The following is a 20,766-nucleotide window of genomic DNA, read 5'->3' as shown; positions in this document are numbered from 1 at the left end:
AATAGATCTTTTACTTGCCGTAAATCCAACCAATGATAATACATTCCAGGATAGCATTCATCAGTACAGAGAAAGCCGCGAAGTACCAGTCCATCAGTTGAAATAAGTACATCCCAGCCTAAAGTAAAACAAACAAAAAAAAAAGAATTATTAAAAGTCGGAATTCTCAGAAGAAATACAAAAGGAAAAACCGTGGTTGGATGGATTGTCATTCAGACATTGTCCTCATTATGACTGAATGATGACGCTTACTATAAGCTATCCCGACAAGACCAACGTCTAATCTTTCGACTCAGGACCGGACACAACAGAATGAGATAACATATGTACCGGAAGCTCAAAATTAGAACCAGTGAAATCTGCCCATGTGGAGTGTCACCAGAGAATGCCGACCACGTCCTCCAAAACTGCTCTCTTTACCAAGAGGCCTGTATAAGACATTGGCCTCAAAACACCCCAATAGAAAGAAAACTATATGGAGAGCTCTCTTATTAGGAAACCACTGCGCAGTTCATCTCATATATTGGCCTAGTCATCTGAACTCTCCCACATAACAATGAGAACGAAGAAGAAGAAGAATTATGATTGTCTGAGGTTCGAGTCTTGCCACCCTCCTCCCGAGTTAGAGTTTGGACCAACAAAAAGTGGTTATCATCTTTCTAATAAGAACAACTGCGACTTATGGAGAACTGATTACAAAACGTTACCTAAATAAAGTCTTATTTATTCAAGTAAAGAAACCTTTTGTAACATCACAATGTCGTTGTCACTGCAGATTTTTATGGAGAATACAGTATATAAAACGTAGGACGTTTTAGTTAGTTATAGCTAGCTCTATGGAGAATACAGTATACCAAACATAGGACGTTTTAGTTAGTTATAGCTAGCTCTATGGAGAATACGGTATACAAAACATAGGACGTTTTAGTTAGTTATAGCTAGCTCTATGGAGAATACGGTATACAAAACATAGGACGTTTTAGTTAGTTATAGCTAGCTATGTGGACAATACGGTATACAAAACATAGGACGTTTTAGTTAGTTATGGCTAGCTCTATGGAGAATACGGTATACAAAACATAGGACGTTTTAGTTAGTTATAGCTAGCTATGTGGACAATACGGTATACAAAACATAGGACGTTTTAGTTAGTTATGGCTAGCTCTATGGAGAATACGGTATACAAAACATAGGACGTTTTAGTTAGTTATAGCTAGCTATATGGACAATACGGTATATAACAAAACATAGGACGTTTTAGTTAGTTATAGCTAGCTATGTGGACAATACAGTATACAAAACATAGGACGTTTTAGTTAGTTATAGCTAGCTATGTGGACAATACAGTATACAAAACATAGGACGTTTTAGTTAGTTATAGCTAGCTATGTGGACAATACAGTATACAAAACATAGGACGTTTTAGTTAGTTATAGCTAGCTATGTGGACAATACAGTATACAAAACATAGGACGTTTTAGTTAGTTATAGCTAGCTATGTGGACAATACAGTATACAAAACATAGGACGTTTTAGTTAGTTATAGCTAGCTATGTGGACAATACAGTATACAAAACATAGGACGTTTTAGTTAGTTATAGCTAGCTATGTGGACAATACAGTATACAAAACATAGGACGTTTTAGTTAGTTATAGCTAGCTATATGGACAATACAGTATACAAAACATAGGACGTTTTAGTTAGTTATAGCTAGCTATGTGGACAATACAGTATACAAAACATAGGACGTTTTAGTTAGTTATAGCTAGCTATGTGGACAATACAGTATACAAAACATAGGACGTTTTAGTTAGTTATAGCTAGCTATGTGGACAATACAGTATACAAAACATAGGACGTTTTAGTTAGTTATAGCTAGCTATATGGACAATACAGTATACAAAACATAGGACGTTTTAGTTAGTTATAGCTAGCTATGTGGACAATACAGTATACAAAACATAGGACGTTTTAGTTAGTTATAGCTAGCTATGTGGACAATACAGTATACAAAACATAGGACGTTTTAGTTAGTTATAGCTAGCTATGTGGACAATACAGTATACAAAACATAGGACGTTTTAGTTAGTTATAGCTAGCTATGTGGACAATACAGTATACAAAACATAGGACGTTATAGTTAGTTATAGCTAGCTATGTGGACAATACAGTATACAAAACATAGGACGTTTTAGTTAGTTATAGCTAGCTATGTGGACAATACAGTATACAAAACATAGGACGTTTTAGTTAGTTATAGCTAGCTATATGGACAATACAGTATACAAAACATAGGACGTTTTAGTTAGTTATAGCTAGCTATATGGACAATACAGTATACAAAACATAGGACGTTTTAGTTAGTTATAGCTAGCTATATGGACAATACAGTATACAAAACATAGGACGTTTTAGTTAGTTATGTAATTTGAAAGGTATTAGAGATTTTCATTAATGGAGGGAAAAAAATATTTAGATTATTATTGGTGTATCTGGTGTACAAAAAAAAAAGGAAGTGCTAATAAGATATGTGTTTTTTAAAAAAGTGGATGACAAAATTTGTGGACTAATTAGAACTCCAGAGCCCAAACTGCTAAGCTCTTGCGTTTGTTAGAGAAAAAAAAAACGTATTGTGATAAATGAAGTATGCGTTCAATTTATGGCTTAAAATTTATTGGAGGGAGGGGGGGGGGAGAATGTGCAAATCCCCCCAAGCCCCCAATGAGGGGGCCCCAAAATGAGTGGAGTTTTTTTTTACATTACATATTAAATATTACGCAAATTGCAGGGACCCCCCAAGGAGGTCAAGCCCCCTGGATCCCCAAATAATGGCGAATTCCTAGCCACGCCACTGTCAATAAAGAAGAGTTGACATGAAGATCAACTTCTATGCCATGCGATATTATGAAACTTTTAACTCATATTTCGTTTTCTATTTAGTTGGCAGCAGTGACGTCTTATTTACCGTCCTTGACATTGACATCTGAAAATCTCCAATACGATAAAAAAAATTTGCCCTTTTGGCACCATAAAATGAAATTGTTTGCCGGCACACTATAAACATAGAGATAATTTGACATGCGGCGAGGGCTCCGTTCCGGCGATGACGGTGCTGGACTAAATCCAGCAGGAGGTCCAATGCTGAAATAGGGCAAGCCCTTCAATGCAAAAAGAAGCCTACTCTAATTGGTACACGGACCGTAAGAAGATTGAACCAATGCCTCAAACTGGACAAACTTGTACGTCAGACATCGAGACAGACATGGAGAAAGAAACTTCACTCTTTCTCTCCTAATCAACGCTACCATCGTTGATATGACCCCATTAAATTAAATATTGGTTTTAGAAAGCATAATTTGTGTTATTTAAAAAGAGCATTCATTCTTCAATAATTCTATACCAAAAAGTAACGTTTTCTGATTAAAAACAAAAAATGTTACGAAGTATAAACATAACAGGGTAGATTGTACACATGTAAAAAATGAACAATTCTGTCAGAACGTAGAAAAAGAATTACGGAGATAAAGAGTTAAAAACACCAACGGCTAGAGAACAATCCAAGGGAAACAACTGCTTAAATTGAACTGACCCTGGAAGCAAAAGGTAGGGCAGCCAAGAAGATCAAGACGCCGTACAGACATTTGATTGCGATGCTCCACTTTGTGACAAACTTCGGCCAGACATCTTGAAGTGTGGTCAGCACTGTCTCAGCAAGTGTGAACTTCAAATAAAAGCAAGAAAAAAAATAAACAAACAAAATTTTTTAAAAAATCTTTTTTTTAATATACAAAGTTATCTAAAGGGCAAGAACTCAGTCCTTAAAACTATAATTATCAATATTTTTCAAGTTATTTCCCTTATTCGAAACCAAAGAAATAATTAATTACCCATAATTAATTGACTAAGTGGTATTTTTAAAAACTTGGTTCATGTTCTGTTAGATACAATAAATGTTTCAAGTATCAACTTGATCGGAGAATGCGTGAAGGAAAAATAGCGTCACCAATTATTTAATGGGACTAAACCCAATAAATATAGCCATATCTGTGAATACTGAAGTATTAGTTTTCCATTGTGGCTATTGAACAAAATAATTAATTCTAAGTAATTAATTGTCTATTTGGCTACTTTTTTATTGATTCATGTCTTGTCTATGTCAATAAATAATTATGCGATGTCTCAGTAATGATGATAATTGGTAAAAGTGGTAGTTGTGTTGCATGGACCAGTCACGCAATTAAATGTCTTATACATCTTGACCAACAATAATAGATCTGTGCGATTAGAAAAAAAAAATGACCAGTTGTTTTTTTATCGTGCTTATTTAATGCTTTCATCTTTCCCAGAGCGCTATGACCCTATCACTTGTCTGAACCGGATATGGAAGAGAAGCAAGGGGGATATCTGGTGAACGTTACCGAGATCGCTATATAAATGCAATATTTAAAAATAACGTTCTACGACTTGAATTCAAACTAGAGGGCTAAAACTTCCTCAGACCAACACACTAACCACTGTCCCAGCAAACGGTTTATAAAATGGAAGGTTTCATAGCTATCTATTGTTAGTTTCACATTTTTAAGCGAAGACCTAATTCCCTACATAAAGGGGACTAATTCAACTTGCATTTTCTTTCCCTTGTTCGATACCAAAAAAAAAATAATTAATTACCAATAGTAGCCTAAATTAACTAATTGGTTAATCATTTAAATTAATTCTTGTTTTGTCAGGCACAAGAAACTATTGAGATTGGGTGCTGGAGAAACAACATGTACACAAATTGTACCAGACAGACAGAAAGACAGACAGCGATATACATACACACAGAGTGGGTTGATATAAGTTTTGTAAAACACAAATGAAATATCTGGGATATACCATTCTTAATCCCTCGTTTGATCTACATTCAACTCCGCCATCTGCCGGTCCCAAGCACTGGTGAGAAAGGAGGAGGGTTTGGCGTGGGGCTAGCGACCCCACCCTGTAAAACCACTATTGCTACAGAAACGGCAAGCTTGACTCTTTATGCAGACAGCTTGCCGCCCAATGCGCCGAACGGCGCGGGAGGCCCTAAGTCTAAGTAAGATCTACATTCGGCGTTTACTGTGGTCTTTCTATCAACATATTGGTTTTATCCTGCTAATGGGTTTGATCATGTCGCTGACAAGAATGACAAGACGGTCTCGGTAACAAAGTCTATGCTGGTAGGTGCTTTTTACCATATCATTTTTAATTCCATGTTGGATTAACCATTACTATCTATCCATTTATCACTATTCGCCCGAGCATGCTACCCTGCCTCATAGTGGCGCCCGGCTGGAAACGATCGTAGGAGGAAACGATTAGGCTAAAGGGCAGCAAAACAAGACTCCCGTGGGGGTGCCTAAGGGGGTGCGAGAACATCCTCATTGCACTGCGCAGAGTTGTAAAAAAGCTCCCACAGCCTTGTCACAATCCAGGCGCTGTTCCTCAAGGGGCCGTTACATAAATGGCGAGTCCCGCACGGTTAGCCTGGTATAGAAAAGGAAAATGGCGGGGGTCTTGCCGTGAGTCTGACCCACCCGCCAGACAGAACAGTGTACACTGTTCTCATTCAGGCCGGTGAGAGGGAGCTCTTGTTCACTTTTGCTGTCATAGAGTTCCAAGAGCCGAAGGCTCAACTCTACCTGACAGTTTCAAGAAGAAGAAGAAGAATCACTATTCTCATTGACATATGCTAGCTAAATTCATTTAAAACTAATAAGATAAGATAAGATAAGATAACGTGTTTGAATGAGATAGGCTTTTTTGGGCAAATCTTAACATGATGCTCTTTAAGTACCCGAGCCACTCAACCGTTGCTAAGATATCTTATCTTATAAATTATAGACGTTCCTTTATAATAGAAGATAATTACGTCTTACGCGTATGCATGTTTTTACCCAGTCAAGCATGTTAATCCATGAATTAAACTCTGCTAAGTCGTTGGTTTTCCTGGCTGATTCAGGCAACCCATTTTATGCTTCAATTGCACTACGGAAAAAGACGCTGTAGTACGAATTTGTCCTTGCATCCGAAAAAAAAAAGTGCCACTTTGGGTTTTTCTGGGTATTTCATTAGATTGTGTTTTTGCATCCACTTACTTGAGAGTCTATACAGATAGTCAAGCACATCAGGAAGAAGAGCACGGCCCATAACTGTGGTAAGGGGAGATAAGAAATAGCTTCAGGGTAGACAACAAAGGCCAGTCCCGGACCTAGGAAGAAATAAGATTCTTTAAAACGTATTCTAATTTTATATCAAATTTTGTGTGGAAAAAAAACACATCTACAGATGAACAGGCCGATGTGAAACTTCTTTTAAACGAGTCATAGAAACAAGAACAAACTGTTTCATGGCCATGTTTCAAAGCACAGATTATGCTAATTCCGGTTAATCACAAGACGTTGGGACACGTCTTCTTCAGGAACATCTTCCGTGCCACAAAATGATTAACACACATAAAGATTTAGTCCAAATAATCGGCTGGTATATTAAATAATAGAGGCGCTTTGGCTGAGCGACAAGGCGCTTGGCTTCCGAAGCGAGGGTCCCCGGTTCGAATCCTGGAGAAGACTGGGCGCCTCTGAGTCCACCCAGCTCTAATGGGTACCTGACATTAGTTGTGGAAAAGTAAAGGCGGTTGGCCGTTGTGCTGGACACGTGACACCCTCGTTAACCGTAGGCCACAGAATCAGATGACCTTTACGTCATCTGCCCTATAGACCACATGGGAACTTTACTTTTTTACTTTTACATTAAATAATCAACCTTTTTTTTACGAAACTAATTGGAATAGGAGGCACCAAACCCCAGTGCAAAGCCCTCAGCCCCCTGGATTACAAAAGTGGTCATCATCGAACCACGATGGACGAACTATATAATTGGAATAATAAAAAATAAGAACATTTCTGAAAATAGCAATACAGTATTCAGACATGAATTTTTTTAAACGCGGATTTTACGAGATTTGTAATTTTCAAGAAATCTTCCTGTATCCAAAATTTTATGGTTGAAAAAAAAAAACTATTTTAGATACACAGCTATATTAGTTTTACAAAGCTTATACCAACTCACTCAGTCTGTCTGTCTGTCTGTCTGTCTGATACAAATTTTGCACATGTCATTTCTCCCACTTCCTACTCTCGGGTCAAGTTGAAACTTTGCACAATTATTTTTTGTCTCTTTCAAATCATGAATCAATTTTAAAAATTTAGACCATTAATTACTTAATTGCACAAAGATAAAGGTACATTCCTTGTCCCATATGCTAGGACAAATTTGTACAAATGCTCCTTCTTCCCTAGTGCTATTAGAGCATGGAATGGGTTGCCTGAGCTAGCCAGGGAAACCAGTGACTTGGCAGAATTTAAGTCATTGGTTAATATGCATGACTAAATGCATGACGCGTAGGACGTAATCATCTTCTTTTTTTAAATAACGTCTGTATTATATAAGAAAAGAAGAAGATAAGATAAATGGTGATAGATAAAATCAATTTTGGTTGATAGAGAAAAGGGAAGACGTTACGGTATTCAGATAGGAGGCTAAACATTTGCAATTGTTTCCTTTATGTAAGTTTTTATTTTTTTTTATTTTCCATGTTTGTTTGTTTGTTTTTCTAAAATGTTCCATGTCTCTCTCACCTGACTGTGCGAAACTTGAGACTGTGGTGTTTAGATTGTAGGCCATGTGACCAAGTATGGAGAAAATTGTGAATCCGGCGAACACACTGGTCCCTTCACAGACGAAACAAAGTATCACAGAGTCTCTGGGGCACACAAGTATTTTAAAAATAAAGATTCAAGACTGGAACGAAACAATATATTAATTATAATAATAAAAAAGTAAAAAAGTACAGTTTCCCTTTCAGACCTTGTGGTGTATAGGGAAGATGATGATCTGATTCTGTGGCATACGGTTAACGAGAGTGTCATGTTTCCAGCACAACGACCAACCGCCTTTACTTTTCCCCAACTAACGTTAGGTACCCAATAGAGATGGGTGGACTCAGAGGCGAGCGAATATCCTGAAGTTAAAAATCCCAGTCTTCACCAGGATTCGAACCCCGGACCCTGGTTCGGTAGCCAAGCCGCTAAGCCACCGCGCCTCCAATTATAATAATAGGAATAATTTATTTACATAGAGCCTGCCATTGAAGATTATAATTAAGGCAAAGACAAAGAGGAATGGAGAAAAACGGTCGACAAATCTTGCATGGTGCCCCAAATGTCCAAGGATAGGTAAAGGTAAAGGTCAACATAGGCTGGTGACTCAATGAGTTGTGAGAACATGGGTAAGGTTAAAAAAAAGATATATTCCTTTCATATCTTGCGGTCTATACAGAAGATCTTATCCAGCACACCTTTCATATCTTGCGGTCTATACAGAAGATCTTATCCAGCACACCTTTCATATCTTGCGGTCTATCCAGAAGATCTTATCCAGCACATTTGTTTCAATGACTGAGTGTAATGTGACCAGCACAACGACCTACCACCATTTACTTTCTCTAAGTATGTCAGGTACCCTTTAGAGCTCGGACATCCTATTAGTTCCAGTCTTCATAAGGATTTGAACTCTAAACCACTCAGTTCAAAAGCCTAGTTCTTAAATACTCGGCCACCAAAAAACCGTTTGAGAAAATAATATTCGGGCTTGTGATTTTACGATTTGAGAAGCTTAAATAGGGATACTGGCTAATTATATAGATATTATAGATTTATATATATATACATGCATTTAGATAACTGTATGTGGACATGGAAATTTCAACAACTCAGTTAAACCTAGACTTATCTCAAACAACTCAGTTAAACCTAGCCTTATCTCAAACGACTCAGGTAAACATAGCCTCTCCCAAAACAACTCAATTAAACCTAGCCTCGCCCCCAACGACTCAGTTAAAACCTAGCCTCTCTTCAAATTACTCAGTTAAAACCTAGCCTCTCCCCAAAACGACTCACTTAAAACATAGCCTCTCCTCAAATGAGTCAGTTAAAACCTAGCCTTACCTCAAATAAAACCCAGCCTTATCTCAAATAACTAAAATAAGACCCAGCCTTACCTCAGGCAGTTATTGTTGAACTTATTATAACTGGCCATCGTGATCAAGCCTCCATAGGCCGGGCCTAAAGAGTAGAATACCTGGATGCTGGCTTCTATCCATGTGCTGGTCAGTAAAAGTTTACTGTCGAAAAAAAAGTAACTCAGTGATTTATTAAAGATGCAAATCCATCTTTTAAACATCCTCCTACAATCCTTGCCAAGTCGTTCAGTCGGTTCTAAAGAAGCGAACTCCAATGTCACAAAGTTAAACTTACCACTTGGCAATGTTCAACTTCAATGTCGCAAAGTTAAACTTACCACTTGGCAATGTTCAACTTCAATGTCGCAAAGTTAAACTTATCACTTGGCATTGTACAACTTTCGCTTGAAAAGAACATTTATGTAGAGCCATGCGATAGAAAGTCCTTCTGGTGTTCTTGTTCACAGCTGCCTATGTCTCTTTGCCCCTTAGTTCTGCTTCTCAACGATCTTGTCTTGCACTTTTCTGGTCTCTTCTATGTTTTCATCTTTTCGATCAATGTCCAAGTTCTGGATTGTATCCACCTCTCCTTGTATGCGCCTCTTCAACTTCCGATGACTTCTTCTGCACATTCAATTGCTACATCTCTAAAATTGACCAACTCTTCTTCGACGGACCGTAAAGTCACCGTAGATCTACTGAAGCCTCGAGGCGGTTCCTCAGTTTCAGCTGTAAAAGTTCGGCAATAGAACAATCTTTATACTTGTCCACGCTAAAGTATCGTAGGCGTGTGACTCGTTTAGGTTAGCCAACTCTAATACATAATTTTGGTTTGGCGTTTCCACCGGATTTTGCATTTGCCATTGGCAAGGTAGTGATCTAATTATCCGCTCTTCTGTGGATCTGCACGCGCTATAGTGATGCTCTTCATCGCTTGGAGGTGCAAATATAATCGTTGGGCGTTTCTCAGTTTAGTAACCGCCATGTTTTCTTGTGGACTTGTTTATGCTTGTGTCTTTCAGAGTATTTTATTAAATTTTGTTTTTGTATTTGAAGATTATGGTTCAGTATTTTATGTATAATTGCTACTTTACTTTTGAGTCTTCTGTCCTGAAGGCTTTCTAAAGTTAGTGATTTTACTAATGGTGTTACTCTAGTCAAATGTGAATATTCGTTTGTTATGAATCTCACTGCTCTATTTTGTGTTTGTTCCAGTTTCTTAATGTTTTCTTACTTTCTTTTTTGAAGTAACGTCTGTATTATATAAGATAAGATAAGACAGTCTGTTTGGTGTGCAGAAAGAAATCAAACGATCACCATTATCATTGATATTCTCTGTATTACCATTGGGTGCTATTAATTTGTTCAAGGCCTGTTCGGTCGAGACGGATTCAGGATTGAGTCTCCCATGAATAAGAGAGACTTCTGTGTAGTTGAAAATACTGGCAATATTTTATTTTATTTCTCATTAGTGTCTATTTCGAAATGCATATTATTAAATTATAGAGTTTCGCATCTATATGTCACAGCCTCATTTGACATTGAGTGCTATTTGTACGTAAGCACTCCACTACCTATAAAATGCTTCCTATTGGCATGCGTCTCAAATAGCCTCTGACAACCAGTTCAACTCCTGGCCTTCACGTTTGGCTCAGATATTGAGTCCGGCGGAACTGTTCTCACTAACAGGAGAAAGGGCAAAGGCGAGTAACTGGCGCCTTAACCAGTAAGCTTCGGGCAGAATGGGTCTCGTTAGCCATGGCTGGCTACCCACCTAGGAGAATGAAAACTCTGAATTCAAACTTCTGTTGCCTTGCAGCTTTACCCAATCATGGGAAAGGCTTCGGGAGTCAACCCTGAGGAAAAATCAGGAGCTGGCGGCCCTAAGGCAGTTTGCAGCACCCAGTGCTACACTCTGGCAGAACCAATGTTAATGTCTAAGAGCTGAGCCGAAGGCTCTTCGAGCCCTAAGTTTGAAAAAAAAACCTGCTTGGACGCCAAACAGTAAAAAAAAAAAAAAACCTGTGTGAACACACAGTTCTGTTTGGGAGAGACCCTAGACAATGCCTATATAAAGCATTGCTGTTGACCGATGCGTTTGACCCCCAACACGTGGGCTAGATACACGCCGAAGGCCGAGGATACACCGGGATCTTCTGCCATTTTCCTTCAATGTACCAAGCTAACTGTGCGGGACCCGCCATTTATGTAACGGTCCCTTTGAGGAACAGCGCATGGATTGGTGACAAGTTTGTGGGGACTTTTTTACAACCCCGCCCGTGCAATGAGTGGACTCTCGTCTACCCGTGGGCATCCCCACGGGAGTCTTGTGTTGCTACCCATTTAGCCTAGCCACTTCCTCTAATGGCCGTTTCCACGCGGGCGCCACGATGAGGCAGGGCAACGTGCCCGCGTCTGGCAGAACCTGCGACGCCGATGACCCCAAACTGTATCGACACTGCCGTTCCTTTGGACACATCAGCTGCGTGGAGAGGGGGGGGGGGGGGACTGATGTGTGGGCGACATCGTTCCGACCACAGCTAATGCCCAGGCATTCATCTCATTTCCATGAGAAGATCCATAGTCGCTTCGTGACTGAAGGAGGCTATAGAGAGAGTTATCTGTACATTTGGGTCAAGGAGGTGACAGCATAAAAAAAAACTCTGAGCAGAAAGAGGAGGTGAGAATTACTTCACTCAATCTAAGTTCGCTGTTTTTCTGTACTCGGGGCAGTACACATGTATAAGAATTACAATTCAGTACCCGCTGTGATGCGGATGTGACTTAGTATTCTAAATGTGTGTACACCTATTCCAGTGGACTTAGTATTTTCTACCCGCTGTGATGCGGATGTAACTGTACTTTGTTATACTGGATTATACTCAGTGTGTTTATACAACTACTATGAAGGATATCATGCCATTTCATATTTAACCAGCGGTTTGTGGCTGGACGCTTGATGACAATACAGTATTTTACCTAGTATTATTTCCAGTAAATAAATGTTATTTTGTCTGCTGAAATCAGACTCAAGTCTGTGTATAATAGCTATGTTTATCAGGTATTAAATGTGAAGTGTAGCGTAACACATTAGGCACAGCTCAGACACACAAACCCAATAGCGAGCACACAAGTCTTTACTTACACGATACATTATTGAATTGCAAAATAAACAAAATTATGACAGCTATCCTATAACTTTAAAAAACTAAATATATAGCGCTTTGATATGAATACTTTTAGGCACGCATTGGATTTCATTTTAATTAGTACAATATCACCTGAACAGTGTGATCATGCTTTGTTTACTTGTATTTATTATGCTTAAACATCAGTCTGCTTCGATGGTCCCTGGAGTGATTTGAACATAAGCTTCAGCCATGCAACCAGACGACCACAGGTTGCAATACTCTACATCAGTGATGCCCAACCTAATTCGACATACGGGCCATTTTAATTTCCGACACTCGTGTCGCGGGCCACATGACCGAAAATGTACCAAAAAAAGTGAAGTCGACCTGAAACAATTATATTAGAAACCTGTGGCTTATGTACTTAATTAATGGGATATTTGAAGTTTATCTTTGTTAATAAGGGTTGGAAAATAGCTTCACGTCTCTACTTTTAATGTGAATATTATTGCAGCTACCTTTACCACCGACTCATTTTCTGGTCTCTTTCTGGTGAATATTCCCATCGATCCTCCAATCCCCACTATTTAACCATCTTTATTCACAGCTCAAAGCAAGAATGGCGCCATATTTGTTTTATAATGCTGTTTATATGTTGTTTAAAAAAAACAACAGCTACACTTTCTTTACAAAACAAATATGCTGTATTATTATCATGTTCCACACAAAATTAAAGATCCGTTCACTTTCCCCGGTAGATTCTAAATTCCGAGTCCACTTGTAGTTTCTTCGGCTCTCCCATTTCATAAACGTACACATGTTAAAGGTCATGGTACTAATCAATGAGAGAAAAATGAGTTAGGTAAAGATGCATATTTCAATTTTTATTTTTATTTTATTTTTGGATGGAGAAGATTTTCTACATTTTGTGCCAACAGTTCGGCGGGCCTGATGGAACCACGTTGCGGGCCGGATCTGGCTCGCGGGCCGTATTTTGGGCATCACTGCTCTACATGAACTTGAAAATAGTTTCGTGTTGTCCAACTCTTGAGTGTGGCGCTGAACGCTTGGCTTGGACAGTAACCAAAGACGTTGACTTTAAAAATAACTCCAAGTACAACCATGAACTATGAACTATTTAGGATTTATTTGTGATCAGAATTCCAATATCTTTATTTATTTAGTAACATACACTAAAACTGGTCACGTTCTGGCTACCCACCTATGCTCCTATATTTGCGTCGATGAATTTCAAATTTATTCACAGCGGTAGGTATAATACAATGAACAGTGAACATGAACTAGATCTATATACAAAGTCCCAATAGTGACTAGGTATGATATATATTATATAGTAGGACGTGGATCCTATAACAAGTTTGTCTTGTGTGTTATTATAAAAGTAAGCATAATTTGAATAAAATATCGATATAAAAAAGTACGAAAAGAAATTTTACAACATACATGATCATAAGAAAATATTTTTTGCAAGCTTACAAAGACAGTTTGTGTTGAAACACAAACTCAAAATCGGCCCCCCGAAGTGGTCCACCCAGGCAGGTAAAAAAAGGCAGATTTCAATATTTTCAGGAAAGAAAATCAGAATGAAATTCTATCAAAGGCAAATGATAGAGAAGAATGGATAAAGAAGGTTTACGGATCTTGTATGGTGCCCCAACGGTCCAGCAGACCAAGGGATAGGTTAAGGTGAAGTTAGATGTGAACCTGGCCTAACTGATGTCATATAATGATTATCTAATTGATCTAACTGTTTTGTAAAAGATCAATTTCTTATTAAAAGCCTAAAAAAACACAAACTAATTAGCAAGAAAAAGCATTTATAAAAATAAAGTAGAACGACCTGAACTCAAACTCATGGCTCAAGTCTTGTCAGACTTCTCAAGCCAACACGGTAACCATTCTGCTAGTGGAGAGCTAATGAACATGGAACATTGTATAATAATTGTTTCAATAGTCTCGTCCTATTTTTCAGGTTTGTGTTCACTAACACGCAGACGACGATCTATAAAGGGGACTAATTCAGCTTATACCACCACTTCAGTCAAATACAATTCCTTCCCTTGTTCGAGATACCAAACAAAATAATTTATTACCAATAGTTAAGTACCTAATAGGTTAAATTGTTCTATTGATTCTTGTGTTGTCAGGTAACAGAAATAATTGGGCAAAATTTCAACTTGATCCGAGAGTGAGTGTGGGAGAAATAGCATGTACAAACATTTTACCAAACAGACAGAGTGAGTTGATTTAAGCTTTGTAAAAAGGTGTTTAACTCCTAATCACGTCATTAAATACTGCTGTCAAGCAAGGCCACCATCCTTAAGTGCCGCCGCTGTAGTGACAAAGCTGAGCCATCATTCGATATGTGGATGTACAACTCTCAATGGCCGAAAAAAAAAGATTTTATAATGAAGTCTCATGCGAAACATAGATATGAATAATTCTTTTAAAAGAAATAATACAATAAACGTACATAATGTATTTCGCCCCAAAACGCCCCGTCGCCAAAACGGCTCGAGCCAAAACGACCTTCGCCCCAAAACGGCGGGGCCAAAACGGCGTCGTCAAAACGACCTTCGCGCCAAAACGACCTTCGCGCCAAAACGGCGGGGCCAAAAACGGCGTCGCCAAAACGGCGTCGCCAAAACGTCCTGCTTCGTGAAGTCTAATGTATGATTAAGAAATTTTAAAATGGCACTGGATTCTGCCTGCATGTCAATGAGGTGATGCCAGACCGCAATAACAAAAAAACAAACTCATACTTGCAGATCGATTGGGCTAAAAATCAGTTCTGCCAATTTTTGTCCTCATCTGTGATTGGCTAGCCCTAATCTAGCGGTTCTCAAATTGAAGGGCACGCGTAAAATTTACTTTTCAAGGGACAAAAAAAATATTTTCATAGTAGCTATATATCCAGTTTTGAACATTAAGCAAATAAAATGACTATATAATGACTATATAGTGACTTTATAGTGACTTTATAGTGACTATATAATGACTATATAGTGACTTTATAGGGACTATATAATGACTATATTGTGACTTTATAGAGACTATATAATGACTATATAGTGACTTTATAGTGACTATATAATGACTATATAGTGACTTTATAGTGACTTTATAGTGACTATATAATGTCTATATAGTGACTTTATAGTGACTTTATAGTGACTATATAATGACTATATTGTGACTTTATAGAGACTGTATAATGACTATATAATGACTTTATAGTGACTATATAGTGACTATATAATGACTATATTGTGACTTTATAGAGACTGTATAATGACTATATAATGACTTTATAGTGACTATATAAGTTTTTATAGTGACTTTATAGTGACTTTATAGTGACTATATAATGACTATATTGTGACTTTATAGTGACTATATAATGACTATATTGTGACTTTATAGTGACTATATAATGACTATATTGTGACTTTATAGTGACTATATAATGACTATATTGTGACTTTATAGTGACTATATAATGACTATATTGTGACTTTATAGTAACTATATAATGACTATATTGTGACTTTATAGTGACTATATAATGACTATATTGTGACTTTATAGTGACTAGGTTTCAAAAAAGAAAATATTAGGCGAACGAGACTTTGTTTTATGATTTATTCCCTGAGGAAGACCTTTAAAATGTACTCCGTTTTGGCGACAGGCGCGTGCAATGAATCGACTCATATCATTTTGAATTGGACATTTCAAGACGCAAATCTTCGCAACTTTCTTATGTCAAAACGTTGCGACTTACTGAACTCGACAAGACGTCTTACTTAACAAGACAAGTCGTTTTATTTAACACGACAAGATGCTTTATTTCACTCGACAAGACGTCTTAACACGACAAGATGCTTTATTTCACTCGACAAGACGTCTTAACACGACAAGATGCTTTATTTCACTCGACAAGACGTCTTAACACGACAAGATGCTTTATTTCACTCGACAAGACGTCTTAACACGACAAGATGCTTTATTTCACTCGACAAGACGTCTTAACACGACAAGATGCTTTATTTCACTCGACAAGACGTCTTAACACGACAAGATGCTTTATTTCACTCGACAAGACGTCTTAACACGACAAGATGCTTTATTTCACTCGACAAGACGTCTTAACACGACAAGATGCTTTATTTCACTCGACAAGACGTCTTAACACGACAAGATGCTTTATTTCACTCGACAAGACGTCTTAACACGACAAGATGCTTTATTTCACTCGACAAGACGTCTTAACAAGACAAGATGCTTTATTTCACTCGACAAGACGTCTTAACACGACAAGATGCTTTATTTCACTCGACAAGACGTCTTAACACGACAAGATGCTTTATTTCACTCGACAAGACGTCTTAACACGACAAGATGCTTTATTTCACTCGACAAGACGTCTTAACACGACAAGATGCTTTATTTCACTCGACAAGACGTCTTAACACGACAAGATGCTTTATTTCACTCGACAAGACGTCTTAACACGACCAGACGTTTTATTTAACTCGACAAGACGCCTTACTTAACACGACAAGACTTCTTAACACGACAAGACGTCTTAACACGACAAGACGTCTTACTCAACACGACAAGACATCTTACTTAACACGACAAGACGTCTTACTCAACACGACAAGACGTCTTACTTAACACGACAAGACGTTTTATTTCACTCCACAAGATGTCTTAACACGACAAGACGTTTTATTTCACTCGACAAGACGACTTAACACGACAAGACGTTTTATTTAACTCGACAAGACGTCTTAACACGACAAGACGTTTTATTTCACTCGACAAGACGTCTTAACACGACAAGACGTTTTATTTAACTCGACAAGACGTCTTAACACGACAAGATGCTTTATTTCACTCGAAAAGACGTCTTAACACGACAAGATGCTTTATTTCACTCGACAAGACGTCTTAACACGACCAGACGTTTTATTTAACTCGACAAGACGCCTTACTTAACACGACAAGACATCTTACTTAACACGACAAGACGTCTTACTCAACACGACAAGACGTCTTACTTAACACGACAAGACGTTTTATTTCACTCCACAAGATGTCTTAACACGACAAGACGTTTTATTTCACTCGACAAGACGACTTAACACGACAAGACGTTTTATTTAACTCGACAAGACGTCTTAACAAGACAAGACGTTTTATTTCACTCGACAAGACGTCTTAACACGACAAGACGTTTTATTTCACTCGACAAGACGTCTTAACACGACAAGACGTTTTATTTAACTCGACAAGACGTCTTAACACGACAAGATGCTTTATTTCACTCGACAAGACGTCTTAACACGACAAGATGCTTTATTTCACTCGACAAGACGTCTTAACACGACCAGACGTTTTATTTAACTCGACAAGACGCCTTACTTAACACGACAAGACGTCTTAACACGACAAGACGTCTTAACACGACAAGACGTCTTACTCAACACGACAAGACATCTTACTTAACACGACAAGACGTCTTACTCAACACGACAAGACGTCTTACTTAACACGACAAGACGTTTTATTTCACTCCACAAGATGTCTTAATACGACAAGACGTTTTATTTCACTCGACAAGACGACTTAACACGACAAGACGTTTTATTTAACTCGACAAGACGTCTTAACACGACAAGACGTTTTATTTCACTCGACAAAACGTCTTAACACGTCAAGACGTTTTATTTCACTCGACAAGACGTCTTAACACGACAAGACGTTTTATTTAACTCGACAAGACGTCTTAACACGACAAGATGCTTTATTTCACTCGACAAGACGTCTTAACACGACCAGACGTTTTATTTAACTCGACAAGACGCCTTACTTAACAAGACAAGACGTCTTAACACGACAAGACGTCTTAACACGACAAGACGTCTTACTCAACACGACAAGACATCTTACTTAACACGACAAGACGTCTTACTCAACACGACAAGACGTCTTACTTAACACGACAAGACGTTTTATTTCACTCCACAAGATGTCTTAACACGACAAGACGTTTTATTTCACTCGACAAGACGACTTAACACGACAAGACGTTTTATTTAACTCGACAAGACGTCTTAACACGACAAAACGTTTTATTTCACTCGACAAGACGTCTTAACACGACAAGACGTTTTATTTCACTCGACAAGACGTCTTAACACGACAAGACGTTTTATTTAACTCGACAAGACGTCTTAACACGACAAGACGTCTTACTTAACACGAAGATGATCTTACGATGTTTACGCCCAATACGAACGGAAGTGCGCTAATTTTACATGCGCTATATTTACATGCGCCATATTTACATGCGCTATATTTACATGCGCCATATTTACATGCGCTATATTTACATGCGCCATATTTACATGCGCTATATTTACATGCGCCATATTTACATGCGCTATATTTACATGCGCCATATTTACATGCGCTATATTTACATGCGCTATATTTGCATGCGCTATATTTACATGCGCTATATTTACTATATTTACATGCGCCGTATTTAAATGCGCTATATTTACATGCGCCATATTTACATGCGCTATATTTACATGCGCTCTATTTACATGCGCTCTATTTACATGCGCTCTATTTACATGCGCTAGTTTTACATGCGCCATATTTACATGCGCTATATTTACATGCGCCATATTTACATGCGCTATATTTACATGCGCTTTATTTACATGCGCTACTGTTACATGCGCCATATTTACATGCGCTGTATTTACATTCGCCATATTTACATGCGCTCTATTTACATGCGCTACTTTTACATGCGCCATATTTACATGCGCTACTTTTACTTGCGCTACTTTTACATGCGCCATATTTACATGCGCCATATTTACATGCGCTATATTTACATGCGCTCTATTTACATGCGCTCTATTTACTAACGCAATATTTATAAGCCCCAGCTTACATTATACAAATGGTGTAACGATTGATCAGACTGGGTTGCACGCATTTATTGCCATAGTTAGGCAGGTTTTCAAAGAAAGAGTTCTAACGGGTTTTCATTTCAGCACTGACGACCTATGCACGTCTTAGCGTATAGGTCTCAGGCAAGACGTCAGGGAATAAGAGCGAACAGGTGGTTAAGAGTTCATATCACATGACCATACATCTGATTTGAATAGCTTATTGATGACTGAAATAACATTTCAACCATTAGCTGAAGATATTCCTTTTGAAATCCGGTGGTACCATAAGTACATACATATATTTTATTTTAATTTGAATTTTACGTTAAAATTTCGGTTACATTTCAAAGTCATATGTTTATGTATAAGACATTTTCTGACTCAGGGCTATTCACCTGAGATGAACTCCTATTGAAAAATCAGAGCAGGAAGGACTAGTCCTCCCGTAGTGCTCTGGCAAGAAACTTAGCCGTCCGGCGTAGTGCCTCATAGCTACCATACAAGTCGAGTGACTGCACAGGCAAGTCCCCCCTTAGCTCGCGGAGCTGGCTATCCACAGAAATCTTGTCTTTGTTGACAAATTGATTTTTAATTAAATCTACAATGCTAAAAAGGGGAATAAAGATTCAGTGGTTTAATCATGGTTTAATTAAGAAATGCAGAGATTAGAAATAGGTCTACTTTCGTACTCTACACCGGTAACCCCAAAAAAACCTTGCTATTTATTATTTATGCGCCATTTTTTATTTTTAAATCTGAAAATCTTTTCAAAATGATTAATATATATATCACATCTTTATCCTTGATTATCGTATCCTATAAATAACAGATGTTCCTTCAAAGGAGGGTAACGTCCTAGCCGTATCCGTGTGTCAACTTAATCTTATGCTAGCGCTAATTTGCTGGGACAAATTTGTACAAATGCTCCTTCTTCCCTAGTGCTATTAGAGCATGGAATGGGTTGCCTGAGCCAGCTAGGAAAACCAGTGACTTGGCAGAATTTAAGTCATTGGTAAACATGCTTGACTAGATTGACCTAGGAACACTCGTAGGGCGTAATCATCATTTTTTTATAAGATAAGATAAGATAATAATGCATGTTAATGAGAAGTTTAAACGCGACAAAGTCATCAGTTTTCTTGACTGTTTGAGGCAACCCGTTCCGTGCTTTAATAATGGCACTGAAGTATAAAGAACGCACTTGGGTGAATTTGTCTTAGCATATGGAATAAGAAATGTGCTTAGTCTGTTTCGGACTATTTTATTGTATTTTGTATTTGTTAAGCTACGGTTCAGTGTTTGTGTTACTGTTGCTACTTTTACTTTGCCCTAACCCTAACCCTAACTACTAGGTCCAGATCTGATGTCGCTGTGGTTTAAGGGTTGCGGGTTGTCTTTAATTAAGAATTTCGTGTGTTTTGGGAAGGCATCTTTTATTAAATAGTTCTTCAATTGATGTTAGCCTTGTTCGAGTGATACAGGAATTTTTTACAAAGCTTAAAGCAACTCACTCTGTCTTTATGGTAAACAGTTTGCGCACGTTATTTCTCCCACACCCACATCTCGGATGAAGCTGAAATTTGACACAAT

The 20,766-nt window shown here is 38.1% G+C and overlaps 1 protein-coding gene across 2 annotated transcripts in view; it reads right to left on the bottom strand.

The window, feature by feature from the left end:
• The window catches only part of LOC106057724 (sodium- and chloride-dependent glycine transporter 1-like), a 42,148-nt gene that overhangs the window by 7,956 nt on the left and 13,426 nt on the right, over positions 1-20,766 (bottom strand). Inside the window, exons 6-10 of one of the 2 annotated variants that reach the window (XR_008779092.1) lie at positions 9,087-9,209; positions 7,666-7,790; positions 6,124-6,236; positions 3,591-3,722; positions 15-118 (exon numbers count right to left, since the gene is read on the bottom strand). Coding sequence is in view for 1 of the 2 variants with exons in the window: in XM_056036949.1 (XP_055892924.1) it covers positions 19-118; positions 3,591-3,722; positions 6,124-6,236; positions 7,666-7,790; positions 9,087-9,209 (593 nt within the window). In the remaining variant the exon portion in view is untranslated. The remainder of the gene's footprint in view (positions 1-14; positions 119-3,590; positions 3,723-6,123; positions 6,237-7,665; positions 7,791-9,086; positions 9,210-20,766) is intronic. The other variant, XM_056036949.1, reaches the window with a different exon arrangement.

This window comes from Biomphalaria glabrata, chromosome 7 (assembly GCF_947242115.1).
Source record: "Biomphalaria glabrata chromosome 7, xgBioGlab47.1, whole genome shotgun sequence".
Lineage (NCBI taxonomy): Eukaryota > Metazoa > Mollusca > Gastropoda > Planorbidae > Biomphalaria > Biomphalaria glabrata.
Note: the sequence above shows the minus strand (reverse complement) of the source record. Positions and strands in the feature narration are given on the sequence as shown.